This window comes from Porites lutea, chromosome 8, assembly GCF_958299795.1.
Source record: "Porites lutea chromosome 8, jaPorLute2.1, whole genome shotgun sequence".
Classification (NCBI taxonomy): Eukaryota; Metazoa; Cnidaria; class Anthozoa; order Scleractinia; family Poritidae; genus Porites; species Porites lutea.
The window spans coordinates 30,904,272-30,925,938 of record NC_133208.1 but is presented as its reverse complement, the minus strand read 5'-3'; the positions used below and the strand labels follow the sequence as shown (position 1 = coordinate 30,925,938).

Here is a 21,667-nt window from a genome sequence, read left to right as displayed (position 1 = left end):
TGAGGTAGTAATAGAACTGTTTATAAAGTCTGAATTTAAAAATTTGCCGGCGAAAAAAGTGTTTATTGCAATTTGCCGCGATAATGAGAGACTACCACACCAACATTTTGGTTGTCACGGACGCTGACGAAGTGTATAAAATATTTATGAATCATTAACGAGTTAAACTTAGCGAATTCGCAATAGAGAAAGTTTCGTAGAACTTTTCCGAAACTGAAAAGTTTTCTGAATTATGTCAAGAAAACATAGTCCTGTAATTTCGGTTATATGCATCAATCTTTTTTAGCACCTTAGCCAAATTAGATTGAAGTTTTCCATGCACCATTAGGCACAAAAATTCAAGTTATTAATGTTGTTAATTAAAGGCGGTCTCTCGTCGCCAACAGGCGATTATAGAAAGAAAATTACAGCCAACCATTACTCTAAGCAGCGGTTTTCGAAGTGTCCACATGGAAATAAGGATGAATTTGTTTAACTATGCTATGATTGAACAAATTTAGTGAATATGAGGGGACGTAAATAAACAATATCTTTAAAAATACGTTCAATTAGTAATCTTCAATAATAGTAATAATAATAATAATAATAATAATAATAATAATAATAATAATGCTTATATTAAATGTGAACGAATATGACGATTAGGTAAATAAACGTTGACTTTACAAAAAAAAAAAAACAAATAAAGAAAACGACAAAGAGATAAAAAAAAAAAAAAAACGCGGACAACAAGGAAGCCTTTACCTTTGCAAACTGACCCGTGAAGCTTATAATTTGCAACTAACCAGCAGGTGCTTAAAATCGAGGCTGGAGCAACTTAAAATTCATTTTCAAGGGAAACCTTCCTCTAATTAAATATTCTATAAAACGTAAAATGTAGGTATGTTTTTAAACCGAGAACAACAACAACAACAACAACAACAAAAAACAAATTCGAAATCGAAAAACATGAATCCACTTTTTTAGCGTACGTTTGGGCTAATAACTTGACAGTACAGTTGATTTCCATAGTGCCTGAGTGTCATCGACAAAGAAACTACTAAAAAAGTAATGAAGCGGATTTTCATTCTTAGCCGTTACCTAAAAAAGGCAATTATACTCAATTCCGTTATATAGGTGGCAGTTTTATTATTAATTGTATGTACTGAATTTTTCGCACTTTCTTCCTTTCCTCGTTATCATCTACGTTTAAAAATGCAGATGGAAAGTTTGACATGTTTTTTAAAACCAATGTTTTATCCAAGATATATGCAGGTGTTCTTGAAATAAATATTAATCGTGATAATAATATTTAAACCGATAGAAGGAGACAGAAAATTTGTTGTGATGCATGGGAATACTTCTATGTCCAAATCACTTACGAGTAACAAACAAAATTAGAAACAAAACAGGAAAATGAAATGGAACTCAAGAAAGTATCTTTTTTGGCTTTGTCATCCAGTATTAAAAAGGAGCATAATTAATAGGCTTATTCAAATGCATTTAGCACATGGATTAAGGTTGTACCTCTTGTCGCGCCAGTTTCTGACTTTCTATTTTGAATCCGGCTATTCTTTTTTCACTCATTTATTGAAAAATTCCTATTTATGTCAAGTGTTCTACAGCTACGTACTTCACAACTTAACTAACGGAGGAAATGACATGAAATGACTTCAGCAGGTTGGCGTATTGTCCTTTAAATTGCGCACATCTGCGCCTGTGGATATGGTAGAGACAGTTAAGACAAATATTTTAAATTAAGTAGTTGGTGCTTATAAAGACTCTTTGTCACTTCCGGTGAGGCATTGCGCACTTATTGTTTACGTTGATTTCAACGAACGAGCGGCGATCTCTCGTCAGGATAAATTATTGCATCTCATCTCGAGGAAGAACTTAAATGAACGCTGTGTTTGAGATTTCGGCAATAGTAGTTCTTATTTAAACCCTAAAAGCGGTCCTTTTGGAAAATTCAAAGATTTTAAAATCCAGTGGCTTAGTCCAGGCCGCTCAGACTGCATTTTGCGTTGATTATGCAGTCTCAGTTTTCGAAAGCAGTATAATTTTCGCGTGACAAGCATACAGCCTTTTACAATGCTTTTTGCAGCTGTTTCAATGGATACAGCCGACACGGATACTAGGAGAATTATGGTTTAAGGTTTTCTTTGAACAGTAGGGTCCTTTTAAGCGCTAATTTCTCAAGAAATATTTACCATCAATGAAATCGGAAAATTTCGTATTATTGCCGAATGATACCTGTTGTTCTTTGCAAAGTTTCGCAGCCATCGCTTTAAAATCGAAAAAGTTATGACGGAAAATTTGTCACAGCTAAATGCTCTTGTATTAATTACAGAGCCACCTTAATAATGAAGCTTTAGTTGCTAAAAGAAATGGCACACTGGCGATGTATGTGAATGGAATCATTTCATTATTCATTGACGGGTAAACACTAGCAAGCTCTCTCTCAGTGATCTTGTTGTTTTAAACAATCTAATTGGTTCTCTATCTAGGACTATAGCGTTTCAATTCACCACATTTAAAGCGCTAAATATGGATTTGTATGTTGGTTTTTTGATAAAGTTTTGATAATAAAAAGTTGATGAATAAAAAGCTGGAATTGATATTATTGAAGCGTTGGAGGTAAGAAAAGACAAAGATAGTGTTTGAAACAGTGTTTGGTGTTTCATCATTTATTGTTGTTGCATCATTTAACCGATCGAAGCAGTGTTTACAACTCTACATGTACAGTTTATTTGAGAAAAACGACGGAGGCTAGGCGCTTTGTGGACTCGGGGTTTCCTCACAGGACAAAATCGAACTTATTGGAACACCAACATGGCCACCGACGTTGACGTCATATGAAAACGCTTTAAATTGAAACTATGATTTGCCATGTTTAACTTCTGCACAAGATACAAACATGAACTGACCAGACGAAATAAATACACATATATCTTTTGATGTAATGGTTTGCTTTCTGATTCTGTTAAAATCACTTCATGAGTATACTAGAATACTAAAACAATAATTAACAATTATTAACAATTAACAGTTATTCTTTGAAATCGAGGTGAATAATGGCTGAATGTTCGTAAAGCCACCATTCACCAAAGTTAAAAGAACAATTGTTTTATTATATAAGAAACTATTAAAAAGTACGATTTGATTGACGGATCAAATCACGCGAAAGTTTAAAAATAGATCTCTTCAGAATTCACCCCCCTGGGGCGGACTCCCATATGAAAGGGGCGGAGATACTCGTCGAAAATATTGAATTAAACCCCTAAAAGGAGAACAATCTGGGCGTGGCCCAACCTGTTCTTGCCCCCTAAAAGCGATCATTATAAACTTTGATTACATGAATAGGGTAAATAAAACGAATTGAATATATATATATATATATATGTATTTTAATATTTCTTCGAGTGCAACCATAAAAGAGACCTTTACGGCTAAATATAATGGCGTTTTTCCCAGAACACCCTAAGCGAGACCAAAATCTGAAATTTACACACCTAAGCGAGACGACGAGCATTTCCGCCCCTTTCATGTGGGAGTCCCCCCCCCCCCCCCCGTTTTTTTTTAAACATGGCAATTTACAAGTTTATCAAGTTTATCACTTCGCAAACAACAGCGTGATGGCTTACTGAAATGGAACCGTTAAAAGTTTGAATTGTTTCCTTACCTGGGAAGAAAAGTAGAGCTTTGTTGTTTTCTGTTGACTGGCCAAGTTTGTAGCCAGAAAAAGTTTGTTGTGTCGTTCTTCGCATGAAGTGCTTACAAAAATGGCGGCTGGTTGCTCGAGGTAAGAAGTCGTATTCCTGTAGCATTCTTTTTCCTATTTACTTGAAACGAATGATTTCTGCATACATTTGTTTTCAAATTTGTTTGTCATAAATAAACTTCGATTTTTGGGCCAAAAGTTTCTTGTTAGGAAACGCTGAGTTCACGAAACGGCCTCTTCTACGCGAATAAACGGGAGTTTGTAAACAATCCACCGAGCACAAAACTCAGCTATAATAGTAAATTGTAAAACGCCGATCTGTATCCTTCGAGGTCTTTGCTTGCTTTAAAAAATGTCAACCCTAGGATTTTGTCGATTTTTAATGGATCATATGCATTCTCTACAGAAACGGGATAAAAACCGAGCTCACACATTATCCACTCGCTAGGAGGTGAATACTGTTGAATAGTCCGAGATAGCGAACCAATTAGATTGCTTAAATCACTAAAATCACTGAGCGTGTATATACTAAAATATTTTATTCTTTTGAATCTCTGTGAAGGGTGGCGTCAGGAATATTAACGTCGAGTTCGAATTAATAGTTAAATGTCATTAATCTCTCAGTGTATTAAGAGGTGTTCCTGCCATGATATTTATGTGTCTATAGGGGTCATTGTCCTTTGTTCATGCACGGCAAATGTACTTCCACCAACACTACTCAGTGATCTAGGTGTAGGATTGCTGCGTTTCCTGGTTTCCTGCTTTTCTTGTGCATCTGTTTCACCTATTACTTTGGTTGACAACATATCGATTGAACCCTGCGGCTGAGCTGTGTAGGAAGTTCCGACGCTTCTTAATTCTTTCCACTTCTGCTTCTTTCTTAAATATGCTGACCGTACATCACCATTCCTCAGGACGTGAAGAATAAAAATGAACAAACCCTGAAATTATACAACAAGACAGTAAATATGCGTTATTGACCAAGTGCGAAGTCAAGATGGCTAGATTAAATTCATGGTCAAGTTCTTTTTTGCGTTTCTTTATGGACCAAGACGTCGTCGAGTAAATATATGAATAAATAAATACAAGAAAAAAATAAGATAGTTGTTACTGTTGTGTTGCCAATAAACAAGGAGCAGGAGGTTCCGTAAAAGATTATTCAATCCCAATATCCCAAAGACTCGGGACAAAATTTTCCATGAAAGTGCTGGTGAAACGCAGCTTTTCTGGCAGATTCATCGCTTAAAATATCTCAGTATAATAACCGCATAAACTGTTCCAGTCAAGAAACGAAGATGTCACATTTTTTTCTTAGTCAATTTTAGCAAGACTAAAAACGCAATCTTGGCCAACGTTTCTGGACTCTACCACTGGTTTCCCCGCGAAATAACGTCTGGGGACTACAGAATTCCCATGCTGATGACGTGTCACTACCCAGATCTTGGTAGTGCTTCTGATTGGTCGTGTTGAAATGGAAATTTGTTTCAACCAACAATAAGCACGACCAGTGTCGGTAATGACACGTCATCAGTATGGGACCTCAGAGCTCCGTTTGCTGGAAAAAAGGGGTGATGTCTCAAAGTGTCAGCTATTTTCTCAGGCTACTAAAAATTATCATCTAAATTGACAGTGACAGGAAGCTTGACAAGTGTTTATGTACGGTTGGAAAGTAAATCATCGAGGATGCAAAGTTATCACCGCCGCAGTTTTCCTTGATGACAAACCCAATGATGAATACCTGTAATGAATTGACGATGGTAAAGATGTACTGAAATACGAGTCCAGCATCTGTGACGCTTAAAACACCAAACACCCAGGTCATTCCCAAGAGTGGAAACAAAACTACGCATGCTTTGACTCCTTGACGAATTCTTTCCAGCTCAGACGTTCGGTCAGCCTGCATTCTCAGTATTTCATGAACCACTCGACCAAGTATAATTGAATTTATCTAAGAAAAGAAAAAGTCATAATACTGAACAAAAATATTAAATATTAATTAATCATTTATTATTATTATTAGCATTATTATTATTAATGGTAGTAGTAGTAGTAGTAGTACGAGCAAAACCGTACGCGTGTAAAAAAGCTGACGACCTGTGATTGGCTCTTATTTAACGCGTTTTTTTCCAGAGACTTGCAACACCTCTTACTTACATCTTTTAAAGACATATCCATGGGTAATAAACAACAGTATTAGTTTCGTTTTCTTATCTATAATTTCTTGTAAGAGATGATTTCAGATTGTGAGTTTTCTTCACTTCATACAGCCTTTGAGGAACGTGACAACCAATCTAAATGTCGTTCTCTGTTTGTAGGCAGATTATATTGTGCGGTATATAATCTTTAAGTTTTACTTAAGTTAACGTACCAAACATACGACTAAAACGGGTGCAGCGAAGGTCCAGATAAGATTATTGGTGAAGGAAATCCAGCAGCTAGGCAAAAGGGGGAGAAAAAAAAAACGTTAATTGTGAAATTGATTGAACGGGTTATTCGTTGCTTAAATGGGCAATAAAGTCATTAGGATTTGATATAAAGATGCATGAAACGATACCAAATAAGGTGGAACTAAAAGTAAACACAACTGACAAAAAGTAGGTGGAGTATGATCTAGCTTGTTTCAGACGTTCAGATCATTGGAGCGGGCGGAAAATTACTTGAGCGCGGTCTCCTCTCTTGGACTCGACGCCTACGATTAATCTCACTCCCCACCATCTGAACGCCTGGAACAGGCTAAGTATGATTGTCCGGGAGAACGTAGTCCTGAATAGGACTGTTGTTGACAGTGACTGACGTTTGGACAACCTGCCATCTTCAGAGACAAAGTGAGTTGTATAACGTCAGTTGATGGTATTAAACTCAGGTTAATGATCTCATTGGTCAATTGAAGTCGTGATATTATTGGTCGTCTGCATGTCAGTTAAGCCGTAATGTTATTGGCTACGAAGACTCGTAATGTCATCGTTGCCTTTCAATCCGTCGATTGCCACAATTAAGCAGTCGTTTATTGTTATCAAATTGTCGTTTGTCCACTTTCATTCTCTTGTAGTTAGCTTTGCTTGAGTCCGTCAATAAGTCGTTTGTACGATGCCGATAACTGTTGACTACGATTTAGTGGCGTTTATTCTGAGTAAGTAAGTCTGTAGAATACGTAATACATGTCGCAGAGTCCGAGTCGATTTGATGTTTCTTCTGTAAATAGTGTGCAAGGGACACTTGAACGAACAAACTTTCCACTGGTCCAAAATTCCTCCACCAGTTCCGTATGAAACAAAAACAAAATAAAATATAATAATAGTAAAAATAATAATGAGGACAGAGACTGTGCCGGTTGTTGTTGGTGTGCTGGGACTTATTAGAGAGCGAATGGACCAGAATTGAGGAAAGATCCGTGGAACCAGTAACATAGATGAGCTTCAACAGATCACCCTCCCAGGAACGGCGCACATACTGAGAAGGTTTCTGTCCAGCGAATAAAAAACTCCCGTGGTACCTCATCAGGACCAAGGATTGGCCCCGGTTCTAGGAGAGTGTAGGAGGCAATTAATAGCACTGAAAACGATGATGATGATAATAATAATAATAATAATAATAATAATAATAATAATAATAATAATAATAATAATAATAATCTCTCGGTGCTTAAGCTATTTTACAATTGTCATTGCTCTTGAAGGTTAATAAAACGAGCCTTTTGCACTTACAAGTCACCGTGAACATAGCTGTGCACTCCGCTATCTTGAGTGGAGGCAATCACTATGGATAGCACCACAACCAAAAGAGCTAAACCTGCAAAAAAAGAAAAAACACACACACACTCTGTTACAGTGAATTCCGTCTTAAACGAGTAATAAATGTTCTAATAATAACTTACGTGGTTGTGATGTGGTTATCAGTCATACTTTATGTCTCTCGGTTATTTTTATTTATATATTTCTACCAGGATTTATGAAAACCGGGTAAGCCAACTTCTCCTGTCTTAGCATGTTTACTGTGTTGTTTGCTTATGTCGCATCGTTTATTAGTTGTTGCCTGGTTAGGGATTTGTGTAGTATTTCGCGCCGATTTTGCGTTCTTTCAAACCCCCCTCTCCCTCCCTCCCTAGCTAGAGGGTGTTTTATCGTTCCTGTCTGGAACCTTCTGTCCTGAACAAAAGTGACAGTTATTTGAAATCAGAAACCTAAAGCTGGTTTCGGTGCAGTTCCGCAGTTTAAACTTCGTTATTGGTCACCTTGAGAAAATTTTCCCGGGGAGCACCATGTAAAGCTCTGAGATGGAACAAAGTTAATATCCTATTCTCGTTTCATTTGGCTAAGCGGATCAATCACCCTTATCCGGGCTGACACAAAAAGGCTTCTAAAAATCAAATCTATTAGGCAAGAGCTATCTCTGTTGACTATTAAAAAGTCAAACTTTGTAAATTTTCGTCCATACCAAAAAACTCAACTATGGCATGATCCCCAGATTAATTTTTTTTGACAGTGAAAGCTAAATATCTTGGACTGTTAATTGACGAATATCTATCATATTCACTACGTTGCAGATAAGATAAGTAAAACAATCGGACTAATTGCGAGGTTAAGACATATTGTTCCCACTTGTACCCTCCTAAATATTTATCAGACACTAATCGCATCGTATCTTCTCTAACTTATGGTCCTGTCTCTTGGGGTAACGAGTGTAAATCCTTCTTTGACCAAATTCTTGCCCTTCAAAAACGAGCACTGCGTTTAATATATTTTGCTGAAACAAACGACCACGCGATACCTTTTTTGTTAGTGCAAAAAAATTCTACCTTTACAAGCTCAGTATATTGTGAATCCGCTCAATTGTAATATTATGTATGATGTGAAAAAAACACTGTTCGTGATATATTTTAAAACTTTTCTCTAGAATTTCTAGTGTTCCTGACTTACAATGCACGTGCCTCAGCCTCTGAACATATATAGTTTATATAACGTTTAATTGTGTTTTTGTATTTATTCAGTTTATTGTACCGCAATCAATGTAGCCTGGCCTGCCTCGAATAGCCTCGCTGACTGCAGGCCAGTCTCAATATATTTTGTAATTTATTTACGAATTTAAACGAAAGTTGGAAGTTAGAAAGTTGGAAGTTGGAAGTTGTGAAAGCTGAATCGAAGTTTACGCTGATCTTAGGTTAAGTACTGTTAAATCTGCCTAGGTATATAAATAGAGTAAGGTACCATGATGTTGAGGTATCAGTTTAAAGGACTACATACTGATGGCTGAAGAAATTATTACTTCCCATCGCTAGGATAACATACTGGCAATGGGCTAGCTGTGAATTTTGTACACTTTTGACAATTACATTCTAGGAATTTTTTTTCTGCAAAGTACGTGCTAGATATCGATGAGAGTTATGTCTACCAGAGATAAAATCAAGCACCCACCCCATGATATTATGTAGAAAAGGCGCATCCTGACGACTGTATTAAACACCTTGACCACCATCATATACAGGTAAACACCTTCAAACAACATCCAAGCAAATGCCACCGTATAGAAATAATGAATCATGGCTGCTACAAACACACACACTCCCTGAGGAAGATGGAAAATCAGGTAATTAATATCCTATTGAATTGTGGCAATAGTCCAGTTTCTAATTTGCAATTGTCGCTACTGCTGAAATAGAGGCAATTTTAATGAAGTACTTTTTTAGCGTTTTTTTTACAGGTTTAGCCTTGACCTAAAGAAAAATATTCACAAATATTGCCTCGAAGGTGCCTGAATTTGAGTTTAAAATTGAACAATAGTAACAGTTGTACACAGGTGTTGTTATGACTGGAATTTGTAAATATATTTACCTTAGGTCGAGGCTAACTCTGTATAAATGACTCTTCAGTGCTTTAATTCAGTGGCCGCAACGAATTCGAAACTGGACTATTCAAAATTAGTGAAATTTTGCGTGTCCATGAAACTTGACGTAAGGCACGATGAGTAAATGATAACCTGTTATTATTTGACCCACCTTCGGTTTTGTTGCATTAATCCCAGCAAGGAATGTTATTTGCGCGATTGCTATAGCAACCACGAGGTTAAGACGTATTTGAATTTGTTCTTGTTTTAAACTCCTGTAAGGGAAAAATAGAAAAGCTTAATAAACAAATAAGCACTGAACAACACCACGTAATAACGCATAAAATCCAACTACTGGTCTATTATCAATGCTGCGTTCTGATTGGTTGAGTTACTACTAGGCTGTATGCTATAGCCCACCAGCAGTAGCGAAAAGGGCCGGCTTTGAAAACCAAAACAATGGCGGCTGAATCGCGTTTTGCTAGTTTAAGTTGTTTTTCTCGATATTTTTTACTAACTAGTTGAATTTTACCAAAACAATTATTCCTCTCCCTCTCACGGCCTCTGAGGCAGTAACCCATTCGGCCTTCTCATGGGCTATTGCCTCAAAGCCCATTCTGGCTCGAGGAATAATTGTTAAATAACACTCGGATGAAGAAGAAGGGGGAGGAACTGTTCTCGATGCAACTTACATGAGTAGGCAATATGCAGCAACGGTGAGTGCTTCTCCAACAAGTGACAGGGCACACCCAACGTAAGTTATGACTTCCAAGGCTACTTTATGGTCTCTTGAAATTTGCTGGGAAAGAAAAAAAAAATGTTTGTTGTTATTTTCTTACTGAAGTATTTTTGTTTTAATATTGTTCGTATTCAGCCGGAAGAAGAATACGCGAAAGTTTTTTGACAACTCTCCACTACCATGATTTTTGGATCAATTGAATGCTACACTCATCGAAATATTTTATTTTAAGCAGATTTCTAGATGTTGTCATTTGTTTCTATTTCGAAATACAATTAATCGAACACACCCCGAGTGTAGAAAGAGGTAAAATCTTGTTGGGCTGTTAATAGGGAAAACCGGCTCATAAATTCTTATAAAATTTTTGGGCATTAAAAGATAAAAATATTGTTCAATTGAGGCCTTAAATAAACTGCTGTTTTAAACAATAAACTTGGCATCCAAGCTTTCGCCGATCAACGGCATCGTCAGGGAATCATCCCTGATGATGCCATTGATCGGCGAAAGCTTGGGTGCAAGTTTCAGCACTTCTACTCAAAATAACGCGAGATAAATAAAAATCATCAGTCATCACCGTCCTATTGGTCGTCGTGTTCGTGACCATCCGCAGCAGCGAAAACAAGCTGAAACATCGGCATAAGAAGCATTCCCACCATCTAACGCTTTCCGGATTTATTTTGTCCACAAACCGTCCTTTCTAATTTTTAAAGTAACATTTTGAACTGTCAAAGGTCAAAACAGCCGGATACCTTCTCACTGGCTTTGTTTTCTCCTACTTGCATGAGAACAGCAAAGTTTGTGAGATGATTGCAAGTGCAGGTGACTTGCCTATTGAATTTTTTGACCAATCTACATCCTACAGTGGACCAAGAACCGTTGTTCTTCGATCTGAGATAAAAACAAAGGAAAAGTTGTTATAGTTTAAAAAACGACATCGTCAAAAAAGGGAAAGAAAGATGCAGTGCTTGGTGTACTGACTGGTGACAATAAGCAAAAATGGGAACTTGTTACACCAAAAAAACTAAGATTCAAAGCAGAAGGATACAAGAAAATATATCATTAAAAGAAAACGGCGTTTTGACATCGCCAGCTTTGTTGAATAAAGCATGGCCCAAAGGTATCACAGCTGTTAACCATGCCGTTATAAATCTACTTGAGGCCGCGTTTTATAAACTGCTTGTCCAAAGTACTAGTGCAGTGTTGAAGCAATAGAAAATGTTTTCCGTATTTGCATAGCGTGATATAAACACGAGAGGGAATGGGAGAATTCTTGACAGTTATGCAAACCCGAGACGAAGTCTATATCAGACTAAGCAAATACAGGGAAAAAGTTTTCTATTGCTTTTATAAATTAACTTCCCGGAGAAAAAACGCTTTGTTATGGCACTGATTATAAAATAAATTATTATCAGTCGCGAAGTCCTGTACACGAAGTCTTGCACGCGTAATCAGTACTTGTTTTGCAAAACAGATGCCCTCCAAAATACGGATTTTTCTCCCTTAAAATGTCAGCTTAAGTGAAAAAAAAATTGCGAGGGAATCATGGGTAAATAAAGTAAACTTGTCGAGTTTTCAACTCAAAAACTAAGAAAGAAAGAAAGTAAGAAAATTTGGTTATCCACGCATCAGAGAAATTTTGGTAGCCACGTGTCTGTACGCCCGTCCGTCCGCACCACAGGGTAAACAATTTAAAATGTGGATCGTCACCTTTTTTACTTTGTGTGGAGGCGACACCTGCGTTTAACTCGATGATAAACGTGCATACTGTGGTCATCTTGGCCACCCGGACTTTTAGGGAGAAAAAACAACAACAAAGCCAAGTCTTCTTTCGACTACGTTTTAATGTCTACGCGGACGTGGATAATAGAGAAAGAACTAGCATAGAGCGAGAGATAAAACAGAGAAATAGCTAAAGCCAGAGATAAAAATAAATCAGACGAGCTTCGTCATGAACACAACATGAAAATTTGAAAGCGTTGGTGAGAAAATGAAAAAATTTAGCGGGAAGTAAGGTGAAAATGAGCGGCAGTGAAATAAAAAGCGAAAAGGGACACAAGCAACATTTTTTTTCTATGAGAACATGCGACATCAGTTTCCTCGGTCATAAAACGTAACTAGAGCGTTTCACGGTGTAGCCGTTCAAAACAACGACAAAGAAATGAACAAAACAAGTGTGCTGCACGTGCAAAGGTGTTGTTGCTTTTGCCGAAGTAGACCTTTTTTGTTTTACCGTTTTCGTTGCTTTGGCCGTTTAGCGTTACACAATGCATTGTACGATGCTACTTTGGTTTGAGTAAACTATAAGTATTTATTTAATAGTAATGAATGAGAGCTTCACTTTTAACCCTGGCTAAATCTAGATATTACTTACTTGAGTGTGAAGTCCCAAAATACACAGTAAGGATTGTGCTCATCTTGCAGTTTCTGAGGGGAATAAAGAGACGTCTGAAATTAATAATAATAAAAACAAATCGGATTATTTGATACTATAGACCTATTCGGCTAACTTAATGTTGTACCCAATTCAAACCCTTTGGGAATAAAACGTTTTGTTTCAGGAATTTCCACATCATTTAAATGTGAATGCCACATTATAATGCAAATACAATACACAAAGAATCTTAACCCCGGGAGATTTGAATTAGGTGCAACATTGAGTTAAGGGCCTGTTTACATGGAGTGGGGCACCCCGTTCTAGTGGGGTAAGTTTCTTTTGTTTTGTGTCCCCCAGAGCGTGAAAACAAAAGAAACCAACCCCACTTGACCGGGGTCCCCCACTCCATGTAACCAGGCCCTTAGCCGAATAGGTCTATTATTTATACTATTTAAAACCAAGATGGTCACCCGTAATGATAAGCGCTCGTCCAACTTGGTACTCATGATTAATTTGAAACCGTAAGCTCTCGATGTCGACGATTTAACGGAAAAATATAAGGCTGTAAACATTAGGGCCATTTATACGAGGAAAAATAAGACGCGTTTTACATAAGACGCGAACTGTACCATTTATACGAGTATGTCTTATCTAATAAGACGCGTCTTAGCTAAGCTGCGTCTTATTTTAGACGAAATGTGCCGTTTATACGGAAAGTTCGCGTTTTATTTAAGACGCGTCTTATGTAAGACGCGTCTTATTTTTCCTCGTATAAATGGCCCTATTATCTGTTTGTTGCATTTCTGTCCAATCATTAACTTTCACTAATTTTCATATAAACCTGCTTCCCACTTTTAATCATTTTCTAACCCTCTTTTAATTTGTTTGCAAGAACGCATTCACCCATTGTAACCACTCATGTACCTTTTCGTAACTGAATGAAATGGTGACGTTTTCCTCGAGAATACCAGAAGGCGTTGGATTTACAGTGCTGGATATGATTCGTCTTCCAAGCCGGAGGTTTGTTAAAGTTTCGCTGAAATGAATAAAAATAAAGAAAGAAAGAAATAAATGACTTAAAAAAATAAACACACACAAAAAAATAAATAAATAAAACAATAAAGGTAAACTGTTTTCACTTGAAGTTTCCAGATGGTCCCAGATCAGTGGACGTGAACTATACAGACTGACTATACTGTATAAACTCGTTTATTATAATCATCATCGCCATCGTCTTAACTCGAACTACTTATATTATCTAAATGATCTGGGTTAAAATATACACTATTCATCAATTACCCCAATATATATTGAATAGGAAAAATGCTCCTATACATAATATATGGTCGAAAAAAAAAAAAAAGATTAAGCTATATAATTATGCTTGTTGGGATTGGTGTTAACCTAGAATTTTAAATTTAGAATATTACCTTATGAGAGGAAAACAATTAATAAGTACTAAATATTAGTCGACAAAAAGGGAATAACTGATAAATAAATTACTAAGAAACAAACCAAAAATAAAGAAACTAACTCTTCTTTCTCCAGCTTTTCTTTATCGGAGAACCATTGCTCAATACCATCATAAAGAATGCTCACAACAACAGCATCTAAGTAATGATTATATTATTAGCATATTGTTCATTTACTTCATGAACATATATTATATTTTTTATTAAAATGATAAACTGACCAATTAAAAAAGAATTAAAAAACCTTCAGGATCACAAGACGCCTTCTTTATCAAAGATGGAGCTTTTGTCTAGAGTTAAGGGATATAAAAGTTATTAAAAAAGCAAATGGTTTTCGTATGTACATCCGCGCATGGTAATTCAGTGGTCAGAGGTGATGCAATATGCGCGAACGTGTCCGTAGATTTATCGGAATCTTCTGAATTTGCTTCAAAAATTCGTTGAATTTTCTGTTTTAATTTATTTGTTTTTGCGCCGTAACGCAATATAAAACCTGTCTGCGTAGAAGCTCGAAAAGGTCCTTGAAGATAAACTGAACCTACAGAGACTCCGTGCATTAGACAGGACTGAGTGGAGTCCAATTCGGTCTGTAATCATACGAGTGATTAACAAAATCGGATGACCCCCTAAAGCCTAGCGGGAGTCCAATTAATCACGTAAGTATGATTACAGACTGAATTGGACGACACGAAGTTACCAATTAATCGTAACTTTAACAAAATTTGTGATATATAGGAGCTTTTTTTTTTTTTTTAAATCAAAACACAAGAAATTCCGAGACCTTTTTTTTGACAGCAGTAAGAAAAAGCCATTTAAGCGCGCTTGATGGCGCGTACTTTCCAGTTACTTAGGCATGACGTGTACTGTCCTATTAAGGCTGAAATCAGGGCAGTTGATAGCCAATCAGATTCGAGAATTTTGTTGTAGTCATGATTAATCACTTAATCACCTGCAAATCGTAATTGATACAAATAAAGTTGTTGTTGTTGTTGTTCCTTTTGTTGTTATCATCATGTGGCATTTGGGTCGTTTTACCTATTAACCAACTCAACAAAGAGGGTATCAGCAATACACCAAAAGCACGAAATCTTATACCTTTTCCTAGGAAAATTGCTGAGGGTATTGAAATGTTTGCGTTATCTTCTCCTCCAGAGAAATTTGTTTCGCTTGAAGAGAAACTGATAACTCCTCGGGTGTTCGTTGACACTCGTTGGATCTTCATTGCTAAGAGAGAACAGTATAATTGACTAAATGACTAATGCACACACACACACACAACATTTTATTACAAACGTAATAAAAATAAACTAAAGAATTAACTAATGGAATATCCATGCCCTAAACAAATGAAATAAAAGTATTTTTCACCGTGGCGGCGAGCGACTCTCCTTTAGTTAGTAATTTTCTTGCTTTCGACATCAGTATATAAGATATATACAACATAAGACTTAATATGTTTATTACCGCAGTTTGCTTTTTTTTCTTCTTCTAAAGCTGAGTATTATAATGATCATTTAGCAGAAAGAATCTCGATTTTTATGTTTGATGGTATATATTTGCTCCCATCTTCCAATTTAAGACTTAGTCGGGCCAAAAAGCCAATCAGAAACGGCGAAATATTTTAAATGAATAATAAAATAAGATGCACTTAGAAGGCTTAATTCAACCTCTTCTCTTCTCGTTTAATTCATTACCCACCAAAATATTTTTGGGAAATGATCGCACTGCCATTTGCTTTGTAATGAATCTTGCCGTAGTCAACTGCAAATGACTCCAGTTCTTGAGTAGCTGTCAATATGTTAATGCCCTTCTTTTCTGATTGGTTGCTTATTATATGTTTGAAAAGTTCACTGGTAGTGTTTGCTGCATCCTATAATTAAGGAGAAGTGATAAATATTGTTACGTATTTGTGATACAAAGTGGTCGTAGATATTGTTTATGTGTTTATGATATAAAGCTCGTGATTTTTCTGTAATGACTTTAACTATGCTGTGATAGACTGTGACATACCCTCGGTTCGGTTGAAAGTGAACAATTCATTATCGAAGATGGCATTTGTTAAAGTACAGCTAAGTACAGCAGGCATTAAAAGCTCGTGGTCCTTATCGATTGATTTCTGACGGTTTTCACCCCGTGGTCTCCATCTTCATCCCCTTCCAAATTACGACTGGTCCTACTCGTATAAACCATTATTTCAGTTATCTTACCCATATTGAATCCTTCATTGTGACATTCAGAGCTCTCATTTCTGAAAAGTATTGCTGCAACTAAAACGAGGTAAATATAATTTGAATATCAGACAGTAGGTTTGTTTAGCTTCTAATGTCAACACTTATTATTACGTACATTTTTTCCGAATGTTATAACATATGACAATGTACTTCGGTTAGTGAGTGGATGCGTCCATACCATGTCTTCAGGAGTTTCCTTCCCCGGTTGAGATGAGTTTGTTCCAGAAGCTTCTATGGTAACAGATGGGGTTGTGACTGCTAACGTTTGTGTTATACCAAAGCGTCCCGTTATCATTAGACTCCTTGAAAGGAATGGGTTATCAGCGATTAGCGTTCTTTTTAGTGATCCTGTGTCATTCGTTGTGTTCGTTCTTATTGCTGCTGTCGTTGTCGATGTTGTTGTTTTCATTGCTGCTTTCATTGTTGTTTTTGTTGTTGCTGTCGCCACTGTGTTCGTTGTGGCTGTTGTAGTTGTTGGAGTTACAGTTGAGGTTTGATGCTTTTCTAAATTATCTGGCACTGTCTTTGTGGTTACGACCAATGTAGTAGCTGGTATTTGGGCTGTTACTGTTACTAGCGAATCTTTAAATGAAGAACTTTCCTTTAATGCAGTTTCTGATGATACAGGAGAATCTACAAGTAAATGATCATAAAACTGGTAGTTTGAACTACACAAATTCTTACCAATGCATGATGATCAGCCTGACGTTGATATTCTGCTGCTTTATCACTGGAAGTTGGTCTTAATACTTTTAATTATTATAAGACAGAAATAAAAATATCGGTAACCGGCTAATCAGAACCACTCGTACATACAGGAGCTGAAGGAGGTTCAGTGTTGGTTTACTCCCGCCCCTACCCCAAACCCCCACTCAAAAGCATATCGCGTTACCACTTTAAAGATGCAGCTTTATCGTCTGATGGATATATACAAGATTAGTATAACCCATAAAACATTTTCCCGCTACGATAAGTATTAATAACTATCGCTACTTGAAGAAATTAGTGTCCCCACGTAACCATCATGATTTTCATCAAACATGATCCCTAGGTCCCCTGTCACTCCAGCTGACGTGAATGAATAAATAAATTGAATTTAGTAGATAAATATTAATGGCCCGTCTAGCTAAGAAGTCAAACAGTATAAAGTTATTACTAAACAAACTTGGTATCGTTATATGTTTCCTAGCCCTCCTCCCCGAACCTCTTAAGCCAACATTTTGCCCTAAATGACAAGTAAGTGTTGATGTTGGCTTAGGGGAGGGGTAGGTGGGCAGTTTCCCAGACACGTATGATGATCCCAAATTTGTATCATGTCGCGCCTCATATAAGGTAATCCGGCGCGGATTCCGAAATCCTGAAACTTTTGCTCGTGGAATTCGGAATGCTGGGCTTTGAAAACGCGGAATTCAGCACAGAAATCCGGAATCCCAATAACGACTAGAACCTGTAACTCAAAGTTTCAAAGCATGGAATCCAGAATCCGTGGCCAAGACTGTCTTGGTTCGTCTTGGATTCATCCTTACATGGGGTGACATGCCACATCTCACTCATCGTTTCAATCCTCTGTAACACCCCAGGGTGGTAAGTTCGTTCCGTTTTGATCCCTTCCGAATTAGGCCTTTCCCGATTGTGCGCGTAAAATGCTGGAAAGTTGCTCACTGGAATGCCAAAAATTTGCAAAAAAATTGCCAAAACTCCAAAAAGTTGTTACCTAACTGCAAAAGTTGCCACCTTAATTTTTTGGATATTTTTATGTAAACGTTAATTAAAAGCTTTGTTTTTCATTCTTCACAATAATTACTAACATTGGTCAAGAAAAAAAAAAGAAACAAAATAAAAAAAATGAAATAAAAAAAAAATAAAAAAATTGAAGTTTTCTATGAAATCGTTGACTTTTTCGTGTTTGATATGTGCGGCTAAACCTATAACCCAAAGGTTGCTCAAAAAGGCAAAAATTTGTTCGAGGTTGCTATAACCGCAAAATTTTGCTCCAAACGCCCAAAGTCGCTCAAAAGTTGCCGAGCACAATCGGCAAAGGCCTATTCCGAATGCCGTTTGCCACATGCAATACCTTGTTCGCAAATGTATTTTAACGTCTTCTCCGAACACTTTCTTGCTTCCAATTGTGTGCTAGACTTTTTAACCACAAAGCAGTACCAGCCCTGGTTGCCATGATTGTCGTCGTTAACAATGCTGGGTTTTTGAGGGAAACAATCTAAATCAGTCTGAAACCAGCAGTAACCATGGTTTTTGTGCCAGCTAAAACGAAATAAAATGAAAAACATATATATAAATAAAACATAATAATCAGCAATTAATGAATGAGGCTGAGTATCTTATACAGAATTATGGAGATCGACGGATAACACCCTCGGAGATCTCCATAATTCTTCACATCCTGATACGAAACCGAATTCAATAATTGTTTTATTATTCATTCAACACAATTTATTTCCTAGTTTAAAAACATGGCTAAAACATGCTTACCTCCATCGATCCATCGATGTTAAATTCATCTTTGATAGTGCACGTTTAGCGTTGTTCAGGTCCGCAAATATTCTCCAAATAGCAGATGTCGCCCTTCGAGTTATCTTCTTGCTGTTCTTGCCATGTTTTTAGCTATTATTTCGCCTAGTTCTTACTCTTGAAACGACTGAAATGTCCGCCATTTTTGTTTGCACAACCAAAAGAACTCAACGGTGCATTAACCTGCAAGAAGGCTGCACTTTTGACGTCATCGGTTCATTAAACACAAAATTCTTCCAAATTTGGTCATCAGTATATGTAGCTGGTTATGGTAAATTGTGCGTGGGCTTTGGTGAATTGTGTTAATTGTGAATGGCGATGTATAGGTGTTCGATACGCAAAATTGCAGAACTGTAATGGTTTCTTTACAACGCATCGCTATCGCCCTTCTCTAAAATTCCGACGAAGAGTAGGAATTTTCGTTCAATTTCCGACAGCGACGTGAGCGAGACGTTTTAAAATTCGGACGAGCGACATGAAATCCCCTCCGCCCTCCCGGGCAGGGCCACCTGAACGTTGCCCGCCGCTAGGTTATAGTAATTAATAACAGTTGCAAGATTAGTTGACTTTTAATTTGCACCGGCAAATACTCGGTCATTCTCACCTTAGTCTAGTCCAGTACGCTTCGCTGTCAGAAATGATGTTTTTCACCCTCTCAAGACTTGCTGAGTCAGTAATCCGTGCCACCCCGTTTTCTCCCACATCCTTACACTTACTGTTCAGCTGGTTTCCTTTACATCTGTCACTACTTGGCTGGTAGGTCGGCACAGAGTAACAGCTCCAAGACTCTAATAGGTCAATAGGAATTGTTCCTAGTTACTCAACAGAAATTTTATTCACGAAAAAAACAAAGAAAAAGAAATAATGACAAGTAATTTCTACGTTAAGGCTAGATACCGCAAGAGTTTATTGTTAAGTTTTTTGTATTGGTCCCTGGGTTGTAAAGTCCATCAAAAGCCACTATCTTCCAGATTCTGTCTACGTCATTGATTTATTATTACATGATTTGGTACTGACTTTTTATGTATCTAAAGACGTTCATTTAGGTGAAAGCTTGTGTAAAAGATTTGTTCCGATCTATGCTAAATGTTTTGAACTGATAAGTTCCGCCGCTCAAAATGACAACAAATTGTAATAAGCCATAGCTATAAATCACCTGAGTTAGTTCTGTAGACAGTAGCGTTATTGGTTTGACAGGTTTTTCTCTTTGATTAATTTACACTTTAATAACCTGGCTAGGTCGGCCTGACTTTAGCTAGAGATTAAAATTGATAAGAGAAAATTTACAATAAGAAATTATGTGCATTGAGAGCAACATCTAGAATCATGCCACTAACTTTTGACGATACTATACTCATTCCGTGCGAATGATCAAAACGGAGTATATCATTAATATAGCATCGATAATTCTTTATTTCTTTCCTTTTTGTTTTTGAACAGGACTGAAGTTCATTTGCAAGTCTAATACAACATGCACACAATTCAATTCTTAACAATCTCATCACTGCTCGAGCGAATATAATCTCTCCTTCCTTCCTTAACCTTCCTTTATTTCGTTGTTCTTAGCATCGCAGTTATCTATCCAAAAAGATAAAGCATCGAAGATTGGATTGCGCAATTCTCCGACCATTTCTTTAACAAAAAAAGGTTTGCTGTGCCTTGGGAAAAGACTTAATTCCAACTGGTATTTGTTCGTTTTCTGAGTAACCAGAACCATTTGATTAATTTTTTTTTTCTAGTGATGACAAAAATCTTTTCAGTGTAATATTGCGGTAAGGGAGTTTTGGATTATATACTTTAAAAAGGTACCGAACGAGATTTGGCCTTGCACCCTAACTGATTTGGTTATCAGTTATAAAACAAAAGTCATCAAAGCATTACCAACATCGGAGGTGAGACCTATGAATTGGCTTTTATTTTAATACCAAAAGGTCAGCAGACACTTAAAATCGGACCCATCGTTTTTGTTGTTCCATTGCTGAACGCAGATATACTACGCTCCATTCTGGCCATAATCATGTCACACTACGCATACTGGCAACATGTAGAGCGCCATAACTGTTATCGCTGGATCTATTTCAGTATAACATAATTATTTAATATGTGGCTCGAGAGAAACAAGAACTGTGCGAATCCTTATTTTCATTAACTTACGCTACCTGAAAATACGTTAATTGTTTACTCCTTTTTGACAAATGCAAACACTAGCTGTTGGTATCAAAAATCAAACTCGATCACCGCAGGGAATTACGGCTGACTCAAGTTGAACACGAAACAGAGTTTCAGGTAGCAGTTTTGTAACACTACTTACCAAAGAAGAAAATACAAAATTGAAACAGAGAATGACAGCCAAGCAGGTAATGAAGTTGCAGACACTTCATGATACTATTGGATGTACAGTTCCCTTCAGCAGTTTAAGTTTTAAGTTTCTGGCCGGGTTTCATGTCATGTTAAAGCTGGACTAGAGGCAAAAGCATCAACGCGTCACTAGTTTCTGTTTAGATCGCCAATGATATCGCCAAATTTCTATTCAGAATCATCTCAAGTGTCTCCTTTGCGTGCCGTCTTACCCGTGCCTTTTTTCCTCCTTGTTGTAATGGAAACGTGTTATTTTTTCCAAGACATGTAAATGATCTTCTAGGGCAATTAAAGTACCATATTTATTCAACCGTGTAGGGCTGACACTTTTTTGTTTAACAAGTGAATTCAAATTCAAATCCCAAATTAACATACAAGGAATGATTGCTTTGCGATGGTACTAGATGATTTGTGTCAGTAGTAGTTTCAGCTAAACACAACATG

The 21,667-nt window shown here is 37.0% G+C and overlaps 3 protein-coding genes across 3 annotated transcripts; all 3 read right to left on the bottom strand.

Annotated features, from left to right (window-relative positions):
• Positions 1 to 3,640: 3,640 nt before the first annotated feature.
• On the bottom strand, positions 3,641 to 15,327 carry LOC140946321 (adhesion G-protein coupled receptor D1-like). The gene is made up of 12 exons (XM_073395422.1): positions 15,201 to 15,327; positions 14,168 to 14,243; positions 13,558 to 13,669; positions 12,631 to 12,683; positions 10,999 to 11,147; positions 10,213 to 10,306; positions 9,693 to 9,795; positions 9,112 to 9,262; positions 7,405 to 7,489; positions 6,069 to 6,135; positions 5,439 to 5,648; positions 3,641 to 4,641 (listed from the first exon to the last, which is right to left on the bottom strand). The coding sequence occupies exons 1-12, from the start codon at positions 15,325 to 15,327 to the stop codon at positions 4,354 to 4,356; spliced, it is 1,515 nt and encodes a 504-aa protein (XP_073251523.1). The 3' UTR covers positions 3,641 to 4,353.
• Positions 15,328 to 15,730: 403 nt separating this feature from the next.
• On the bottom strand, positions 15,731 to 17,890 carry LOC140945539 (uncharacterized). The gene is made up of 4 exons (XM_073394552.1): positions 17,863 to 17,890; positions 16,515 to 16,969; positions 16,313 to 16,372; positions 15,731 to 15,975 (listed from the first exon to the last, which is right to left on the bottom strand). Exons 1-4 carry the CDS (start codon positions 17,888 to 17,890, stop codon positions 15,796 to 15,798), a joined length of 723 nt encoding a protein of 240 aa, XP_073250653.1. The 3' UTR covers positions 15,731 to 15,795.
• Positions 17,891 to 18,378: 488 nt separating this feature from the next.
• On the bottom strand, positions 18,379 to 20,495 carry LOC140945538 (uncharacterized). Its single transcript, XM_073394551.1, has 3 exons — positions 20,408 to 20,495; positions 19,470 to 19,677; positions 18,379 to 18,598 (listed from the first exon to the last, which is right to left on the bottom strand). Exons 1-3 carry the CDS (start codon positions 20,493 to 20,495, stop codon positions 18,379 to 18,381), a joined length of 516 nt encoding a protein of 171 aa, XP_073250652.1.
• Between the last annotated feature and the right edge of the window lie 1,172 nt (positions 20,496 to 21,667).